Source organism: Camarhynchus parvulus, chromosome 3, assembly GCF_901933205.1.
Source record: "Camarhynchus parvulus chromosome 3, STF_HiC, whole genome shotgun sequence".
Taxonomy (NCBI): domain Eukaryota; kingdom Metazoa; phylum Chordata; class Aves; order Passeriformes; family Thraupidae; genus Camarhynchus; species Camarhynchus parvulus.
The window spans coordinates 55908761-55928259 of NC_044573.1; the positions used below are offsets into that span (position 1 = coordinate 55908761).

The 19499-nt window shown below is 37.5% G+C and overlaps 1 protein-coding gene across 3 annotated transcripts in view; it reads right to left on the reverse strand.

Moving 5' to 3' along the window:
• PCMT1 (protein-L-isoaspartate (D-aspartate) O-methyltransferase) overlaps positions 1-19499 on the reverse strand; it is a 36128-nt gene continuing 16629 nt past the window's right edge. The window contains exons 5-8 of one of the 3 annotated variants that reach the window (XM_030945099.1): positions 17263-17383; positions 12219-12304; positions 10451-10667; positions 1-2196 (exon numbers count right to left, since the gene is read on the reverse strand). In XM_030945099.1, the coding sequence (XP_030800959.1) occupies positions 10488-10667; positions 12219-12304; positions 17263-17383 (387 nt within the window). In that variant the 3' untranslated portion in view covers positions 1-2196; positions 10451-10487. Of the gene's footprint in view, positions 2197-10294; positions 10668-12218; positions 12305-17262; positions 17384-19499 lie in introns of those variants that run through there. The other 2 variants (XM_030945100.1, XM_030945098.1) reach the window with 2 other exon arrangements.

The window sequence follows — 19499 nt, forward strand, 5'->3', positions numbered from 1 at the left end:
TACAGCTTCCTCTCAAATTGTTTTATTTGGCAAAGTAGCAATTCAGACAGTTCACACAGCATTTATTCAAGCTCTTCAAGTCTTCTGCATTTCAGCTTGTCCTTGTCTCCAAGTTTTTACTTCAGAACCATTGCTCCATCATGGAGGAGTTTCCATTTTCGACTCCTAAATGCTACTCCTGGATACTCCTTTCTGTCCAAGTACCTTGACTGCCATCAACCCCTTCAGTAGAGTGGGTGCACTATTCCCACCAGCCTTGGTCCCTGAAGCTTTACACCTCCTGAAGTGGTTCTCCCCCAGGAAGTTGTCATCGGGTCTCAGCTTTAACATCACTTCCAAGTCAGGCTAGCTTATTACACTGTGTCCAGAGACAGGAATTTGGATACAGTTGAGCTCATATCTTTCATTTAACTGATTAAATTAGTGAGAAGATGTAAATAAAGCTGAACTCAAACTGAAAGATACAGCGACCAAAAGGTTGAACGTTAGCATGCATCAGTTATTTCACTTCAACACCAAGAACTAGAGTCACAGTTGATTGTGGGTTAGTACAAATTTGTCAGACGCAAGTGGATTTTTCTGGATTGTATTTTCTAGAATACGTACCATATTAATTTCTTTATAAGATTAATCTTGTGCATGTGCTCCCAGGCTGCAGTCAGATCAGGAGGTGGTACATTGACTTCCAAACATCTAAATAAATTAAGTCCTATAGTAGCTTTCATAGAGGAACAAAATGGGGCTGGCCTTTGTTCCTTTTCCATATTCAGAGGCCTTTGAATTATAACATTTCTGCTTTCAGGGATTAATCCTATCACAAAATTATTGCTCTTCCACCATAGGAAGTTGGTTTAGGTTTTTTTTTTCCAGAGATCACTGTAGGTTGTTTTATTCCATAATCCTTCCTATCATAAAAAAAAAAGGATAATATACTGTTTACTTTAATTCCGGGTTGCTCAAATATGAGCAAGATGACTGCAGACACACTTCCCCCCTTTCCCAGAGCAGCCCACCTTACTGTACTGCTTTGCAATTTGCTGTGGACATTTTACAGTACCAAAACACAAAACTTATGTCAGAAAAAAAGGTTTATAGCCTTCCAACAATTCTTCTATATGAAAACTGAACAAGTGCATCTATGTGTACTAAGGAGTCCAGGATTCTTTCCGATGCGTTCCTTTTACAGCAATTTAGAATTCACTTTCTAAAAAGCCAGAATTTTTCCTGGGTGCCCACAGTTACAAAACCAAGAATGTTAATACAGCAAATGGCTTTACCAAAAGCAACTTTCTTTTAGAACCAAAGGGGGTTTTGGCTTTTAATAAAGAACCTAGCAATCCATATATCAGACAACCAACCCATCCAAATTTTCCACACAAGCACAAAACCCCCCTTCTGCTTTAAACTTTATTTGGCAAAGCAGCATTGCATTAATTGTTCAGTGATTGGAACACACCTCACCTCACATTCATGGAGTTAGCTCCATGAGTATCACACCAGCACTGAGCTATAAACCACAACAGAATTTCAAGATTATATTATTCAGTTTTAGAAGGAAAGGGAAAACCATGTCTGTTATGTCCAGCTTGAACAGCAATGTTTGATAAGAGTGGCCACCTACCTCTGATGTCTTGAAATTTAATATATACAAATGCCTGGTTTTAAGGTAAAAAAGCAGCTGATTGTATCTACTACATGCTAGTCTATGACACCATGTCAAAAGCTTAGAAAGGAAGTTCATCTCCTTTTAGTAGCATCTAGCAGACGTTGGAACACAGAAAACCTGGTATTACCTACGTAGTGTCGTAAGGTGCACAGAAGCAGTTTTACCAAGGGACACAGGAGCCAAGAGAAGTGAGTGTTCAAGTTCCCCCATCAACATTAGAGTTCACAAGCTACAGGTCTTTATCTGCAGTTTTGCAGAAATTCACTTTGAACAGATGAAAGTGAAATAAAGGCATGTTAAATAAAACAATGCCCACATAAAACTTTCCACCATTTCTTTATCAGATTTGCCTTGAGCATCTAAAAAAATAAAACAAACACCACGCTTTTCCATGCTGATAACAACAGTATAACGAAGTCCAAAACAAGCTGCAATGCTGTTGGTTTTCAAAAAGCTTTTAGAACGGGAGATGAGCAGTCCACTGTAACACTATGTTTGGGTCAAGATGATGTAGCTTTTACAATTCATCCCTGTAGAAAGAAAACACATGCAGTTATGTTTCTTCTCCCCTTGGAAACGGTATTTGAAAAGTTTTGATATTGAATCAGGTTACATTTAAGTGCTCACGTACATCAGCAAAACTTTAGAAATCTCTTCAGGCATTTGAGAAAAAAAACAAACACCAAAGGAAAGGCAACAGCAATCCTACATCATCTCATACTACTATGTGACTTATTGTGAAATATGGGCCTCTCAATTTTACATTTAATGGATCACTTGCTTTAAGGAAACCCCCACCGTTGCACAGCTAGTAACACAGCTACCTGCCATCCATATTCTGCTGGCTACACACTGGCAAGCAACTGAACCAACTTACTAGACAGAGTATTGGCAAAACCCATCCTCTGTAGCTGCCAAAAAGGCAAGTTTAACTTCAGCTGCAGTCTCTCAAGAAAGTGGGAACACTCACAAGTGCATCCCTGTTATGCAGTTTGTACCAGTTAGTATATTTATTTCTCAGAGGAACTCGAGTAGCTCCTGAAGGAGCTACGATAAATGAGGAGCAGGTTGTGGAAAGGCCGGGGGCAGGGCAGTGTGTGTGTGTATGAGCTAAAAGGAGATGTAGCGAGGAGAAAGGATGAATCAAGAAGTCTCTCTAAATCACTGAAAGGTATCTAGAAAATGCAGAGGTTTGTCCCTGTAGGACATTTAAAACACATTAAAACAAGAAACCCACAGAACTTATATTCCAACCATAAAGTTATCATATAGTAGTGATTTAAGTATTTCTAAAGCATTAATTTTAATGCAAAACACCCATCAAATCTGAAAGCTGTGCACTGTGCCACTCTGAGCCCTGGAAAACTCAAAGAGAAGTGTGTTGCCTTTTTTTTTTTTTTTTGACAAGGCACAAGCAATCTAAAAATTCAGAATTAATTTGCTGCAATTTTTCTTTTTGTAGGTGCAGCAGCCTCATTAGCTGAAGCAAACAGTGTCTGAATTAGGAAAAAAACTCAGTAATGTGATTGCTGGCTCAATACACAATAGTATTTTCAGCTATCATGCAAATTAATCCACAAAAATATAGTTCTACATGCACACATACAAAAACTTAAGTTCTATAGATATTGTTATGCTCCAGGAATCATACAGCATGGAATGACAGCATGCAAAACATTGTAAAAGCAACTGAAAAGGCTGTAGAAACTAGTGTTTAAATGACTAGTTTTCTATCTAATGCAGTTGGGATGCAAACGTTGTGATTTGTAAGTGATAAATATTTGCATTCTTTGCACTTTGCACTGCCTCCTAATAGTAAAGTACTAATCACACAGCTTTAGAGCAATGCAGTAATTACACACAGCAGAAAAAAGCAGGAGGCAGAAGAACACATCTTGGCAGGGATAAAGAAAAATCTGTTTATAGCTAAAGGTTTGGAAGCTCTCCATATTTGCCTATCTCACAGAATGGGTATTTGCTTATTTTAAACAGATTAAAAGAAATGAACATCTGATACCCAATTTAAAATGCAGTGCCAGTGAATTCAGGACAAGTGCTTCATTCATCCCTAACACTTCCAGGAGCTGCATCATCAGTTAATTTTTACATCTTCAAGAAGTGTATGTAAGTAATGACTACTGCTGTTGCTGGCTTAGTCTCATACGCCTTATTGTGGGTGTGATTTTTAATCCTGATTCCTACTACACACTCACAGCTTTGTAAAACGCTGGTCTTTTGCTGTGACAAGCAATTCGTAATCCTTCAAATACAAGGCAGATCTTCAAGCAACTGCAAGCCTCAAAAACATTCTGTACTTACTTTGAAACTATTAAACACAATGATTCTACCCAGCCACAAATGTTAGCAGGGCTTTTGCATAATGTTGCTAATGCACTTAATGTATTTAAAGTATAGGTCTGTTTCTTCTTTTCCAGAATGATATTTCTACTTAGAACATATAAGTATTATATAAATATATAATTTAAAATAAATTATATTAGCATAGCAATGTTTTAATTGTTGGTATTTTTCATTGCTTTAACATTCCTGACCACTACATCCTGTATGTGACGTTCAAAATAAGGATTTTCATATTTTATTTTCTAGAACATTTACTGTATTAAGGGGATCAGCTTCCCTCAAGAGGTTTTTCACTTGCTCTTCACTACTCATTAATCTAACAGCAGCATGCCAGCCTAAACCAACCCCTGATAATAAGTGTTAAAATTATACAGCATTTATTTTCTACAGATAGAAGTTGAATTTATATGTGCATTATTGGAGTGTATGTAATTCAAGTGCCAGAAAAGTCTCAGATCACCTGGTAGGTAACAGCTATCAGCTTTCTCCCTAATGTAGCACAGCCTGCAGACATAAATAATATTGCAAACCAGATTCAGCTGACCTGAGCTGATCCTGTATGGATCGGAAGCTGCCAAGCTATGAAATCCACCAGATTTCAGCTACTGGTAAGAATCAGGATATATTATCCTATCCTCCCAGTGGTACAACAAAATCTATCCTGCTACAAAGCTTAAAAGGAGACTCAAAAGATTGCTCTTCCCTTGTTAAAACTGTCCTGTTGCCCTCTAGAGCCACAGGAAAGATCTACTAATTTGTATTCTTTCTGGCCATGGCTATTTACTGTGACTCTTACACAACTCACGTCATTTCTCTCCAGCTTCAAATATGCACTCCTTCCAATCTGCTTACCAGCTCCTGCTTAGGAAGCAATATATATATTCAGGGTTTAAGTCACCACAGTAGTCCTCAGGCTTTTGGAATTGCAGCAAGAGAACCACTCATCTATCAACTGAGGCATCAAAGCAACTTTATAAGCTCAAGTTAAAGCAAATTTCAGAAGTCATTAGCTCAAAGTTACTATTCTTGAAAAAAATGTGAGAAAGTTTGAAAAATTTTCGCTTGCTACTAGGGAAAACAAATATATGAATATTCTACAATTCCCATCATGAATATCCAATTAAAAAACCAAGAAACATTCTCAGAAAAAATCTAATATGCAGCTTTTCAGGTAAATTATAAACTATAAAGAATCAATAATCTTATCAACGATAAGTTTGGGATACAAGTCATGCAGCTTTGTGATCCCTCACCGCCACTTTAGGGAAAGGCATTCAAATTAAATATTTGAACAAACATTTATAAATCTGAAATCTGTATCTCACTCTTTTAGATCCACTTCTATTTTCTTGTCATTAGGCAGCATTTGACTTTCCCTTCTCAATACATCATTCATCTATGAAAAATATGTTGTCATTACTGAAAGTGAAATTCAGAGTGTAACCTTTTATTAATTAGAAATACAGCATCTACTCAGTGTTTCAGCAGCCCATTATTTCTCACTTTATAACTTTAAAGATGCAATATTAAGACTTCCAGCATTTTAATTTGGAAAGGTGCTATTATAAAATATTTATTATTTGCTATGATCAATCATAAAATTGAGAATAAATTGAAATGATAAAGGAACTTTTTCTGTAATCTACTGGCCAACACTGAGCCAGTCAGCAATGGAAGCAACAGCTCTGTGGAAACACATTCAAGAAAGAAAAAAGTTATTGTGCAGAGAAGAGCAGGGTGAGAACATGTGATAGGAAGAGCCCTGCAGACACCCAGATCAGGGGAGGAGGGGCAGGAGCTACTCCAGGTACTGGAGCTGAGATTCCACTGCAGCCCCTGGTGCAGACCATGGTGAGGCAGCTGTGCCCCTGCAGCCCATGGAGGATCACAGGGATGCAGAGATCCACCTGCCGCCTGTGGAGGAGCCCATGCTGGAGCAGGTGGATGCCTGAGAGGAGACTGTGACTCTGTGGGAAATGTGCTGGAGCAGGCTCCAGGCAGGGGCCTGCAGGCCCATGGATAGAGGAGTCCATGCTGGAACAGGTTTCCTGGCAGGACTTGTCACCCTGTGGAGGACCTACACTGGAGCAGGCTGTGGCTGCAGGACTGCATCCAAGAACAGTGACCCACCTTGTAGCAGTTCATGAAGAACTGTAGCCCATAGGAAGGACTCATGCTGGAGAAGTTCATGGAGAACTGTGTCCTGTGGGAGGGACCCCACACTGGAGCAGAGGAAGGACCCCTCTCCCTGAGCAGCAGCAGGAAGAACGTGTGACTGACTGTAAACCCCATTCCTTACCTCCTTGCACTGCTGGGGGGCAGGTTGTAGAGCTAGGAAGGAGGGGGAAGGGGTGGAAGAAAGGTGTTCTTAAGGTTTGTTTTACCTCTCATTATCCTGCTTTGATTTTGCTTGGCAATAATTTCAATTAATATCCCCAAGTCAATCTGCTGTACCCATGGTGGTAATTGGTGAGTGATCTCTGCCTGTCCTTAACTCACAACAGAGCCTTCTGTTGTGTTCTCTCTCTTCTGTCCAGTTGTGGAGGGAGCACCTTTGGTGAGCACTTGGCATTCAGTCAGGGTGAAACCACCCTGATACATAATTCATAATTCTTAAATTTAACCTAAAATATTTTGTGCAGAGATTCTTTTTGCCAAAGTAAAATAAAAACTTAAACCATAATCGTTACTCTGCGTGGCCTGAGGAATTCCAGCAAACAATACCTGCTAATTTCAAACAAAATTGGTCAACTAGCTCATCAGGGGCATTTGAAACACTTAAAAAGAGTTTTTATGCAGAAACATATTAAAATGTATCCTAATAAATACATTTTCCAAAAGGGTGTTAATCATGGTTTATGTATAGATAAGTGGGATACAGTAACAGCCCCAATTTTGTCACTGAAGTTTGTCATTATAATATATATACTGTCATTATAATTTTGTATTTTATCAGCAAATATAAATTCAGCATGACGTTCATAAGTAATTTCTACTAATACAGTATGTAAGACAAAAGTAGTTGTTACAATTTTTAAAAAGCTGTCTGTCTGGAAATCAAATCCAAAATGCAACAGAGACTTCATTGCTGTTATTTACACTGTTATTCTCTTATGCCTCTGTATCAGCAGTAGTGAGGCCAGCAGGACAAGGTATCCCCTGAAAGTGTTTAAAAGATGGCTTGAAGTGGCCCTTAGGAATATGGTTTAGTGGTGGACTTGGCAGCACCAGGTTAACAGTCAGACTCAATGACCTTATACGTGTTTTCAATCCTAAATAATACCATGATTCTGTGACACTTAAAATTGTCTTTCCACATAAGTAGTAAGTGAAGTAGTAAGCTTTATTTCACAGAGAAATAAAACCAGAGACATCCTAATCTGTACCAGATCTACCAATAAGGCAGCCATCAAGCCATGTTCCCAACTGTGCAACACAAGAGACCCTCTCTCCATCCTATTTTTCAGTAAAAAACCCAAAACAATTGAAGTCTTATGTGAAAGGATACCCTTATCAGCATAATCACATAACTGGGCATTGACTGCTGGATTTCTGGCACACCGCATTGTTTCGTTTTGTACCAGAGATAGCGTTCCTGTGTATATTCTACTTCTAAATGTCCCAGAGAGTCACATTTGAGAGGATTCCCACTAATATTGGGAGCTTAAAAAATACTACTGCAACTGAACCAAAGCTACGAAGTCATGGCCTAAATTTAAAGAAATTTAACAGTATTCACAAATATGCTTTATTTAGCAATGTATTGAAATCCAAGGAATATTTTCCTTCCAGCTAGTCCAGACTTCCTTTCACTACAAGTTTTACATAGTGAAGCATGATACAAAATACCTGAAGATGGGGTTGACTTCAAACACCACTTAAGAGTGTCGTGCTGCTTTGCAAAACCACCTTACAGCCCCATTAAAGAACATTCCAAAATATGAATGGCTCAGCAAAAATGTAACAGCTTCTTTCCTGCCAACTGGAGGGTCTGCTACCCTAGGAAAATGCTGCTGGCCTATCAATTCTATTTTGTGAAGGGACACCCATTCTTCATTCACTGTGATGAAAGAGTTACCTGCATTAGGAATGAAATCACATAATGTAAACTAAAAGAATGACAAACTAAACACACAGAATTGAGCTAATCTTAAAATGATTGTTGTTTAATGAATTTGAGATTTACATCAACTAGTCTCCCAAACACTACTGATTTTTATTACAGAAACACTTAGAGATGCTTTTTCAGAGGAGTCTCTAAATGAACTCTGCTCACAGATCTTAAGCAATTTAGAAAAGAAAAAATGAAATCTAGGAAATGAAGAAAAAACAGCTCTTTCATCTTTGATGCCAGCATCAATAGCAAATACTGACTTATAATAAGGAATTTCCTTAGCAGCAGCTGCCTGACCATATACTTCATAGCCACCAACAACGAAAAACAAAGAAAAGAAATATGCGACCTCCTGTAAGGTCAGCAGTACACTGACAGTTATCCTAGAAAATGGAATGGGAATTTTCTTCAAATCACAAAAATGACAATTAAAGAAATAGCAAATGTTACAAGTGGACTTCTGAGATTTTCTTTAACAGGAAGTTCCAAAATTTAAATGCGTATAGCAAGATACAGCCTCTATGCCATTGCAGATGAACCCTCCAGGCTAAACACTTATATTTTCTGGTAACGCCACTGTAAATTCTTAAATTAAAAAAAAATAAATAAAATCAAGAAGTATTTCAGAAGAGCACAGAAACTGGTACGAATTCCTGGGGAAAATAATCCTACAGTATGCATGACTGAAGAAGGCCCAAAGACAAGCTATTAGCTCTTTCCAAGCTAGAATACAAAATGAAATACCTAACTGCACTGAAGAGATGCTAAAAACTCTGAATTCTGTCCTTAACACAGTACCCCACCTTCACTTGTAGCAAGGGATAAACAGTCATTCAAGAAATCCTTCTTGAAGTGTTTTATGAACACACACTGCTATCCTTATTTTGGGATACCAAAAGAATCCCAATTGCTACTATAATCAGATCAGATGGAAATAGAAAAAAAAATCTATGAAAACTCTCTGAGAGAAGGAAGGTTTAAGAAGACAACTACTCTTTTTTAGAGTAAGCAAAGCATGGATTCCAAACTTAAATTAAACATTTGCCAGAGGAGGAAACCAACCACAAAGGAAAGCTTCCAAAGCCTTACAAGAGGCAGGAAATCCCTGAGTACCACACTGAGGGAATACTGGCAATATTTGAGGCCAAAGCATTAATTTGCATAACAAATACAAAACATTTGAACAACAAGCACGCTTCACAAGCTTTGAACTAAGCAGTATCTCACTGAAGTTGTTTTAAGAGTCATTTGTAGGTGGTGGCTATAGAGGAACCCAAGAAACACTGAAATGAGGTTTCGCTAAGCAACAGTATGCAAAGTGCTTTATTTGTACTTTTTAGGAATATTTTGATAGGTTAGACTGAGTGAGTATTCGTGTATTCAAATCACAAGCTATACTCCAAAATATCAAGGGGAAAAAAGCCAAATTTCTAAATTTAGGTTATAAACTCAAGAGTTGTTTTCAGAGCTCAATGCACATCTCTGCACTTCACTAATGCCAATAATACATTCACAAGCACTTTCTGCCAGGAAGCAAAACAGCAATGCTGCTTTGTTCATTCACACACTAGCATGGCTTAAGCTGACAGCTGCATTAAGTCTATTTATTTATTCATTTATTACTGGCTGTTCAATTCAGCAAACTGGAAGGTTTCCTACTTCTAGAAAGGCATTTAGAATTTGCTGTATTGGCAAACACAAATACTGCCCCATCAGAGACAGATGACAGACTTCTAATGACATGTCTGGGAAAATTTTCTAAACACTACTCAACTACATTTATACCGTAGGGAAGAAAGAATTATCTTTTCTACTTTTTGCTACTTGGAGGCTAAGGGAAAAGTGCTTGCAAGATCATCTACATTTTCCACAAAGGATTTTGCAAAGATTTTTCTTCATTTGTAGTGTTTCAGAAAAATAAAAAATGAACACCCAATTATCACTAACTTAAAGGACAAAACAGTATTTATTAAGTAAAATTTTACACTTCACCCTAATTATTGGGCAAAATAGTTATAAAAAAATTCATTAAAAGTGAAGTTTAAACTTAGAAAATACTGTGTTTAAAACAACAAAATAAGAATCTTCAAAACACCAAAGACTAAAGAAAACATGTCCAAAAAAGACAAAGTGCAACCCATGCAATATTTTTCTTCTGCTTTTAATTTAACTCAAACTTAGCATAACCTCCTTTGGGTGATGCAGTAATGCAGACTGAGTCACTTTTCATGGTATGGAGGAGCAGAAAGCAATGACAGCAGCAAAGGCAGGCCTTGCAGTCTATCTGCTTAAAATTCACACCCTTTCACCTTGCATGTGTGTGGAAGAAGTAAGTGGAACAGAAAATCACTTCCACCTGGACCACTGCTTCTCTTTATCTGTTAAAGGCACATATATCACTCCCATCAGAGGCTTCATTTTGACACTGCCATCTTCTAGTTTGTCATACTGTTCGAGCATCTGGTTTCCCCCAGCAGGGCCAACTGGTAATATCAATCTTCCGCCAGGTTTTAACTGGTCTATAAGCTAGAACACAACACAGAAATTAGAATGTAACCAGCCACCTCAGAGAAGCTGGATCCAAAGTTTGTTACAGTCGATTAATAGCTTTGCCATTATGTATCCATCTACTTCTATGCAGTAGATAACTACTTCCATTAAGAAAAATAAAAAGTGCACTGAAAATGAGAGTATCACAGCAACATGGTACAACAACTGGTATTACAGTAAAACAATTTAATTAACTGGGTAGGTTGCAGTTTTATTTTCTATATATGTGGGGGAAACATGTAAATCACAAAGTATTTTTACAGCAGATTCAATCTTTTGAAACTGTTTAATTGTTCAATAGTTATTGTGCATCAGTACAGGCCCATTGTGAAAAATTCTGGGGGTAACTGATCTCCCCTTAAACCCTCAGAATAAGATTTGAGAATGGTGACTTTTCATTATTTCTCTTCCTGGAAAAATTTTGTCTACAAACTCAATACCCAACAGCTCCTCTTTCATTCTGGTAATTGAACAGCCTTTTCTGAAACTAGTCTAAAATATATGACTAAGTGACATGTAAACATAGTATGTGAGAAATGCTTGCATTTTTTCCATAGTTAAAGGAGGCTAATCACAGTAGTCCCAAGGAAAATTTCATGCTTCCCAGACATCATGAAAAAAAACGCTTAATCCCCACTGCTAACAAAAGTTATAATTACAAACTGTTTCATCTACAAATAAACTTTCAATTACTTTTTTAATTGTCATCTGTCAACACCCTCCCACACATACCCACCAAAAAAAATTTAAAAAACCAAACCAACAAAAAAACCTCAAACAACAAAACCCAAACAAATAAATCCCCCTCAAAATAAAAACACAACCTACTTTAAAAACATAAAGCAAAAAAAAAAAACAACCCACCACCACTGGTCATTGTTTGGAAATGTGCAATCTATCTATAACACCTCAAAGCCCAGTCTTTCACTATCCCTCACTAAGATTTAAAAACCTTAACTGGCATCTAGCATATAAAAATCATGCTATGTATTACCATGTGCCTGAGGAAAGGAAGAGAAAAAAATCTTATCAGTAAAAATGCACTATATGTATGCACACTCTACAGCCCCTAGTAACTCTTCAGCTTCTCTAGTAAGAACTGCCCTGTATCCATTCTGAAACCTTCAAACAAATGGCACTGTTTGTACTTCCAGCTGAGCATTTTACTTTCAACAGACTCAGTGCTTTGGAACTTGGGAAACACACTTAAATTTTGTAAATCATTGTTTGATAAAATTGAATTATCTTGTTAAATAAAATGCTCCAGTTCATTGTTATAATAGAGGGCTGCACACATGTCATTTTAAAATATGTTTATTTAGAGCAGAGTTATTAGAACATACAGCTTTATCAAACCAACAGGAAGCCCAGCTGTAACAGAGACAAAAACCCCACACCATACAGTAATACCACACTGCCCACTGATACTCCCAGCAGTGCAAGCTACCAAGTATTTTACATATAGATGTATGCAAAGCATTCTCTACAGCTATTACAGAAACACACACACAGAACATAAAGGCTTACTGCTTGGGGCACAACTGGGGCTGCAGCTCCAACATGTATTGCATCATAGGGAGCTTCTTCTGCATATCCCATTCGTCCATCTCCCACTGCAAGAAAACACTGTTTTTTAAAACATTTTCAAAAGGACTGGAGAAAACAGATGGTTTCCCATATCTACACGTAAAAAATTAACACATTTGTAAAATAAATGCAACGACACACCCTTCTATGTGCATACACATGCTTATAAAATATACTAAATACTATTGAAGCATCTGAAAGCATGGATTTATAGTGAAAGTTCTTGGAAACACATGGTCCACCTAGAAAAGAGACTAAAGTATTTATGTTCACTACCAACTCCAGTGCAGGTGAGTTTCCCCCCTCATTTACCCTCTTAGAACATACACTTTGCTTTGCCTTGTCTTCATGCACACTATTCCTAAACATAATGTAAATCACAAGTCCAAAGCATTAAATGTCAGAAGCACATATCAGAAGACTCCAAAGGTGAGGAAAATATAAAGGAAGTGTTCCCATGGACTATATGCCTACAACTGCACTACCAGTGGAACAAAAGCCCAGAGCCACATGCATACATTATTGCAGCATTGCTGTAACCTCTGCACAGCCCACATTCCAGCAGATGGGCCTCACTATTCTTCCTGCAGACAGTCACTGCTAACATAGAGAGCCAGGTCAGATTCATGGCTAAAGCTCCAGGGGGCTGCTTGGAAGATGCAGAGTAATGAAGGTTTTCAGAGGTTACCAGTGCTGCTTGAGCTTTGGTGGAGAACTCATGGAGAAGCACTTTGTCACAGATGTCTCATACCATCCCAATTATGGGGAAGCAAAGAGTAACAGTTTGGGGTTTTTAAGCCAATGAAATGTCACAAACTAAACTGGACCTTAAGTTTTGAAAGAAGACAATGTGAATATGGCATCCACAAAATTTACAGGAAAGCAACAGGAAATCAGAACAAGTTCGGCAGGGTGTCTCTGGAGTTATTTAGAACAAATGTAATAAACAAGACTGAAACATTGATAAATTCATACTGTGTGATTACAGAAGTTCCAATAATCAGTCAAGAAGAAAAAACATAGAGGTTAGTCCTCTGATCAGCGCAAGTAATTTGGGGTTTCCCATCTTCAGCCCAAGCTTTGACTTCTGTGCAAACATCAATATCACAGGTTAATTAAAACTGAAAGAGTCAAAAGAAGTGCACCACCCCAGTCAGAGGCTGAAAAACTTTTAACTTTTTGCCTTCCAAAAACTCAAAAAGCAGGAAAAAACCACAGCCACCACAGCAGGTTTCATTTTTACCTCTATGATATGGAGGGCCATCTGGACAGTAAGAGCACCCTTAGGTACATCCAAGACAGTGCAGGAAAACCAGGACACCTCCTCAAAACAATTAAAACTGAAGTACTTGTCATCTTCCTTATGAGGTCCTGAAAGATGACCCTGGCAGGGACCTTCTGCATCTATGCTCTTTAAGAGAGCACATTTCCTCAGAAGCTGAGAAGCCTCTTAGGGGTCAGTCACATAAATACAGTCATAAATAATGACACAAATACAATCAATTCTGACCAGCACAAGCTCCAACCAAGGGCCACAAGCAAAAGCGGCCAAGCAAGAAGTGCCAGTGCTTCAAGAGCACTCATCCCTATTGATCACCATTTCCACTAAGTCAGATGGCAACAGAGATCACCAGTAATGAAAGTTCCAGTATTTCCAGGGTGTAATCCCTCTGACTGCCAAAGCGGGTCCTACTGGAACAATCAATGCAGCCAAGCATATAATTTATACTTAATAGCACTGTAGAACTCTTCTAAAGAAGCAGCAATGATGTGTTACTGAATCAAGCTGCTGTTCCATCAGAGATGGCAATGGAGAAAGGCTTCTTTAGCTTACTCATACAGATATTGCTAAAACTTGTGTTAGTTACACAAGGAGGCAGATCCTCATTCCCCAGGGTGCACAGCAGGCATTAGAAGCAGCAGTCTCCAGTATTGCTGGCAAAAGAAGTGATTGCCAAGTGGAAGAAACTGCTGTCACTTCTGAAAAAGAACACATGTATTCTAAGACATAAATGGCCCTAGTGCACTCTCCAGAGAAGTTGGAATGTGACTTCTGCACATCTTATCACTTTACTGAGAGCAGTAAAACAGACTCAAAAATAACTAATCCCTTTTCTCTCAGAATCAATAGCTAACATCTTCAAAAAGAGCACACACCCAACCAAAGGGGGAAAAAAATCATGCTCCTTCATATGCATCACACACAACATGGCTCTTCCCTTTTAAAATTCACAAAAATACTTATAGTTACAGAAGAAATATATCCACCCACAATGGCAACACAGTTTTAGATGTCCAGAACATTTACAAAATCATTAAGTAGGCATTCATATATTCAATGTCATTCAAATTATTATCTTATTCAATGACTGAGGGGAAAGAACAGCCCAAATTTTCAGCTTGTGTTTACATCCTAAATAATGTCCCCTCTCCTACTCACATCTCCAGTTACATGCAGCTCGTTAGTGAAGTAATCATGGTGGAGGGTGGCAGGTGGTGATGAGGAAAAAATGTCAGGACATTTTGGTATAAAAGGGTTCTGCAGCTTGATTATATATGTAGACTGGATCTACCAATCATAGTACCCAAGCCTTCAGTGCCTCTAGGCAGACCTGTTTCACCCAGAGCTGTAGCATGAGCACAGAAACAGAAGAAAATTACTTCCCTCAGTCATTTACAACCCCTCATCCCTGCTGGCTATGGCTGCATCAGCAAATAGTGCAGTACAATAGAAGTAGATCTGTACAGCAAAAGTTTTTGCTGAGAACCTGGCATCCATGCAACATATGCATTTCAGGATAATTGCTGCAGTCTAGATCTAAGTCTTATTGTCTTAATATGCACATATCAAACATATTTGGCTACTTCTTTTAACACATAATATTGTCTAGTTTCATCTAAAAGGAACCAAATTTTGTGCTTTCCAGGAGTACTCTCATGTAAGCCAAAGAGTGGTATTGAGAGATTCACCTCAAAGGCTTCCTTCTGATATTAAGAGGAAAGAAAATAAAAATCAAGCTATTAAAAAAAAAAAAGCCAAAAGACCTACTGTTGTCATCTCACTGCAGGGGTCCCATACTGTTATCTCCTAATCCAAAAGTTTCATACCTTCTTGGTGTTTCTCATGGGCAGCTCCTCAGAGCACTGACTCAATCTTCTTCACAAAGCAGCCAACTGACTCCAACCTCCCCTCTCACCCAGCCACCCCACTCTTTTATAGCACTCTTCTTCTCATTGGTTACAGCTGTGGCCTGTTCAAGTCAAGCCTGTTCCTAATCTTTGATAAGTGGCCCAGCTGCAACTCCTTAGGGGTAAGATTACTTTCTACACTATCTTTATTTTCTTATATTCTATCCCCCTACAAACTAACAAAAAGACATGTTAATCCGAGTATACCTATTCCCAACTTCTCAGCGCAGTTCTACTGAGACACCCCAAAATAATTTTGCTGTTCCTGAAATGCAGTTATGGTATATGTAAGAGATGACAAAGCAGACTAGAATGTCTGGAGCACACTGTGAAAAGCCAGCAACAGACACACCTGGTCTTATTTCATACAGCTCCCATCATCAATCAACTGGTTTTCACAACTTTTTTTGTTAGTGTGTTTGGGATGGGGGGTTTTCAGTGGGGTTTTCTGTTGCTGTCTTTTTGTTTTAAATTAATAGCTGTCTGGATTCTTGCCCCACATCAAAGAGCTCCCAGGAATCCAACACAGTTGAAACATTCTTCTCAATGTTTCACAGAAGTATTATTTGCCTGTCTGTTCTTTTTTAAAATGTACCTCACAACAAAACTATCCACAAGTCTCTTAGTCACCCTGCTACATAGTCAAAAATAATATAGATAATGATGTTTACTTAGAATTCTAGACTTGCAAGAGCACCAGAGTTTGTTTCAAGAACAACCAGAAGCATAAGTCAAAATTGCTTTTGTACAGCATCAATGGAAATTCTTCCCTCATTCCCCCCCTCTACAGCCCTAGCAGTCTAACTTCTTTTCCAAGAAGTTGAGACATAAATGTTCTCAGTGAGATACATTGCATTTTATAAATGTGTATGTGTTGATAAACTCATTAAAAAAATTTAGATAAGTCCCTCATTTACAAGAAAAGACCAAGAAACAAAACAGTAGTTAAGCTAAGAGCCAAACATCACATAACAATAATTTTTCCAAGTTTTCTTGTAAGAAGCCTCAAAAAACATCCAGTCCTTCAACTTCTTTTTTAAACGTAGTGAATAGATTGACACTTTCCTCTTGCCAGCCTTGCATCTTCTAAGAAAAACAAACAATAACCAAACAAAAAATCCCAAACAAACAAAGGAAAAAAACCAAACAAAAAAACCCCAAATATTTTTTTTAGTAAAAAAAATTATTTAAAATAATTCACTGTCCTTCTATTGTTTGGACATTATTTCCTCTCAGTTACTCTAACTGAATTAAAGTACTTTGGTGTCAATCACTTCCCTAACATCCAACCACTGTCAATTTTAAAAACAAGTGAAATAAACATCAGTGCTGCATACTGCCAATCTAGTACTTTTTCCACTTGAATCTTCACATGCAGCTTTCTCAACTACCCTATCAGAAGTGTGAAGGCTTTGTTAAAACACTCAAATTCAGATGACTGGGTATTTATTCAAGAACAATTGTGAATTCAACCCCAATTTTAAATAGCAAATAAAACATGACAGACCTTCAGCATGTATTTTCACCAAAAAAACACTCCCTTGTTAACCTTTTCTAGTACAATGATTACACATACTCTTTGAGATCACCAGAAGTCATATTCTGAAAACTGGGGGAAGATACTGATTTTCAAAGGTCTAAAGACAATTTAAATTTTAAAGTTCTCATTTGGCTTCTCTTTCTTGGGTTTAGCTTACTAAATTCAAACTTTTAATAACATCCGATTCAGTCATTTTCAACCAGCTGCGAGAAAGAATATCAGTTTAATTAGTAAGATCATCAGTCTGATGCTCACCAATCAGTTTCACTCTTCCTGAAGACAGCAATGTGGGATCGTCTTTTTTGACATTATTTATTGAGTCATCTACTAGTTCTTTGATATGATCAATTCCTACAACTTGTCCTTTGGGACCAACCTGGAATAAAAATATACAGTTGAACAATTTCTGCGAGTTTTAGTTACAGAATGAGTACTTATACTTCCTGAACTCATTTCTCAAAGATAAAAACAAAACCAGGAAAGTGGAAGTATATTTTCACAATGTTATTAAAGTTACTGTTAGATATGACAAATTCTGACTGCTAGAAGCATCTGATAATTAAAGTGTGTCTGCACACTTTTATAAATAGTTGCTAGAGTGATCTTTTTGAGATGTGATTCAGTTGTGTTATATTGTTAGTGGACATTTCTTCTTGGAACTTTTAGAAGTTAAATTTGATGATGTTTGTTTTCGTTACCTGCAACAAGAAGTAACAACATCAAGGACAAAGACTAGAACTGATCTCCTTTCACACTGAATAAAACTTACTAAGGATTAAGTTTCTTCTAGAGAAGACCTTACATCAAGAATTAAATAATGATTTTTATTCAAAATGATCTCAAGAGTCCTATTCTTTCAGAAGCAAATGCTGCAATTACCAGTAACAGACAAATTACCTTCCACTCACCCTTGCATTCATTAATCTGCTCTCAAATTTACAGCTCTCCTCCACAGGAAGAGTGGAACTGCTGAGAGCTCTTAACTCAAAAAAGGTCACAAAATCTCTGTACTCTGAGAGGGGAAAAAAGATCTACTAACAAAAGCTTCTCCATTACAGGTATTTCTTCCAGAATTTTGTCTTTAGTTCAGAAAAAACATTCAAAACCAATTCAAATCTTAAAATCTCTGACCACTTTTAACAGGATCCAGCTCAAAGACCACAATAGCAGAGTATGTCCTAGCAGAGCCCATGTTGCCTGTCTTTGGACACATCTAAACATATTATTTATGTTTCCGTATCTTACATTTTAATATTGTTAAGACATGGAAAATTAATAGCTAGTTATCCTGGGGAATTTTTGTGTTTTATTATGAACAAGTCCTATATTAAAAACATTAAAAAAGCAGTGTTAGCTTTTCTTGTTTGAGTGGAAGACCACCACTCCAGCCTTTGAAACAGAGCAAGTTTCCCCTATGACAGCCATGGGTTGCTGTTTAGAGGAATGACTGGCAGTCAGCTCTACCATAAGCTTGCAAAAGATCCAGTATATTCCAAACAGTAACATCACAGAAATGAAAATTTAGCAAAATGGTCAGAGCATGAAATAGGCTGATAAAGTAAGAGAACCTCCTGCTGCATGTGACAGCCCATTATGCTATTTCTGAGTTCTCATCAATTTCCTCAATTACCCTGGAACTGTGAAGCACATGCAATTGAGACAACACAAAGAGGCACAATTTTTGGATCTCTATGTTAGGAATAAAAATATACCCACTTTTTTCATAAATCCAGTACTGACAGGATGAAAACTGTAATTCATTTAATTTGCCAGCAACCTTCAAAGGTAAATAAACTTGAACTTATCTACATAGCTTGCAAAATTATTCCAGAAGCTTAACATGAAAATCTAAACAACAATCTGCAAGATACTTTAGCAACCTAAGTAAACATAAAGCTTTCCCAGAGGTACCACATATGAGATTATCATCATAAGAGTAAAGCTGTCATCTATGAGCACTAAGGTGCTTATGCCACAAATGTGAGCTACTAATTCTAGATCTCAGACTGAGAAGCAACGTCAGCAGTCACAAAAAGCAAATCTCCAACTGAATTTTTGTGGCAAAACACTCTACCATTAATTCCCATTATACTTTGTCCTGGAGTGACTTTATGATGCTTGCATCCCAAATCATCAGTAACTTCTTTCAAGTTTTTGTTACTATTAGCAGTGCTATCAAGCAGAATGAAAGCATTTACTCAATTTTTCATGACACACATCCGTAAGCCATTCCAATACAAACAACCAAGGAGGATTCATAAGAGGCTCATGACATTCATATGGCAATAAAAAGATAGCAGGATTAATTTCAGGAAATTTGGAAAGAGATTTTCTTTTTGTGCTGATTCTGACTTTTCCACAGCTTGTTTTAGTAGAAAAAAGTGCACAACTATAATTTAACACATCTTATTGAAAATGGCTATTCCTTTATTCATTCATAACTTCAGTGAGAAATACATATTTTTCTGGACAGAAGCTTTAATGCTTGTAGG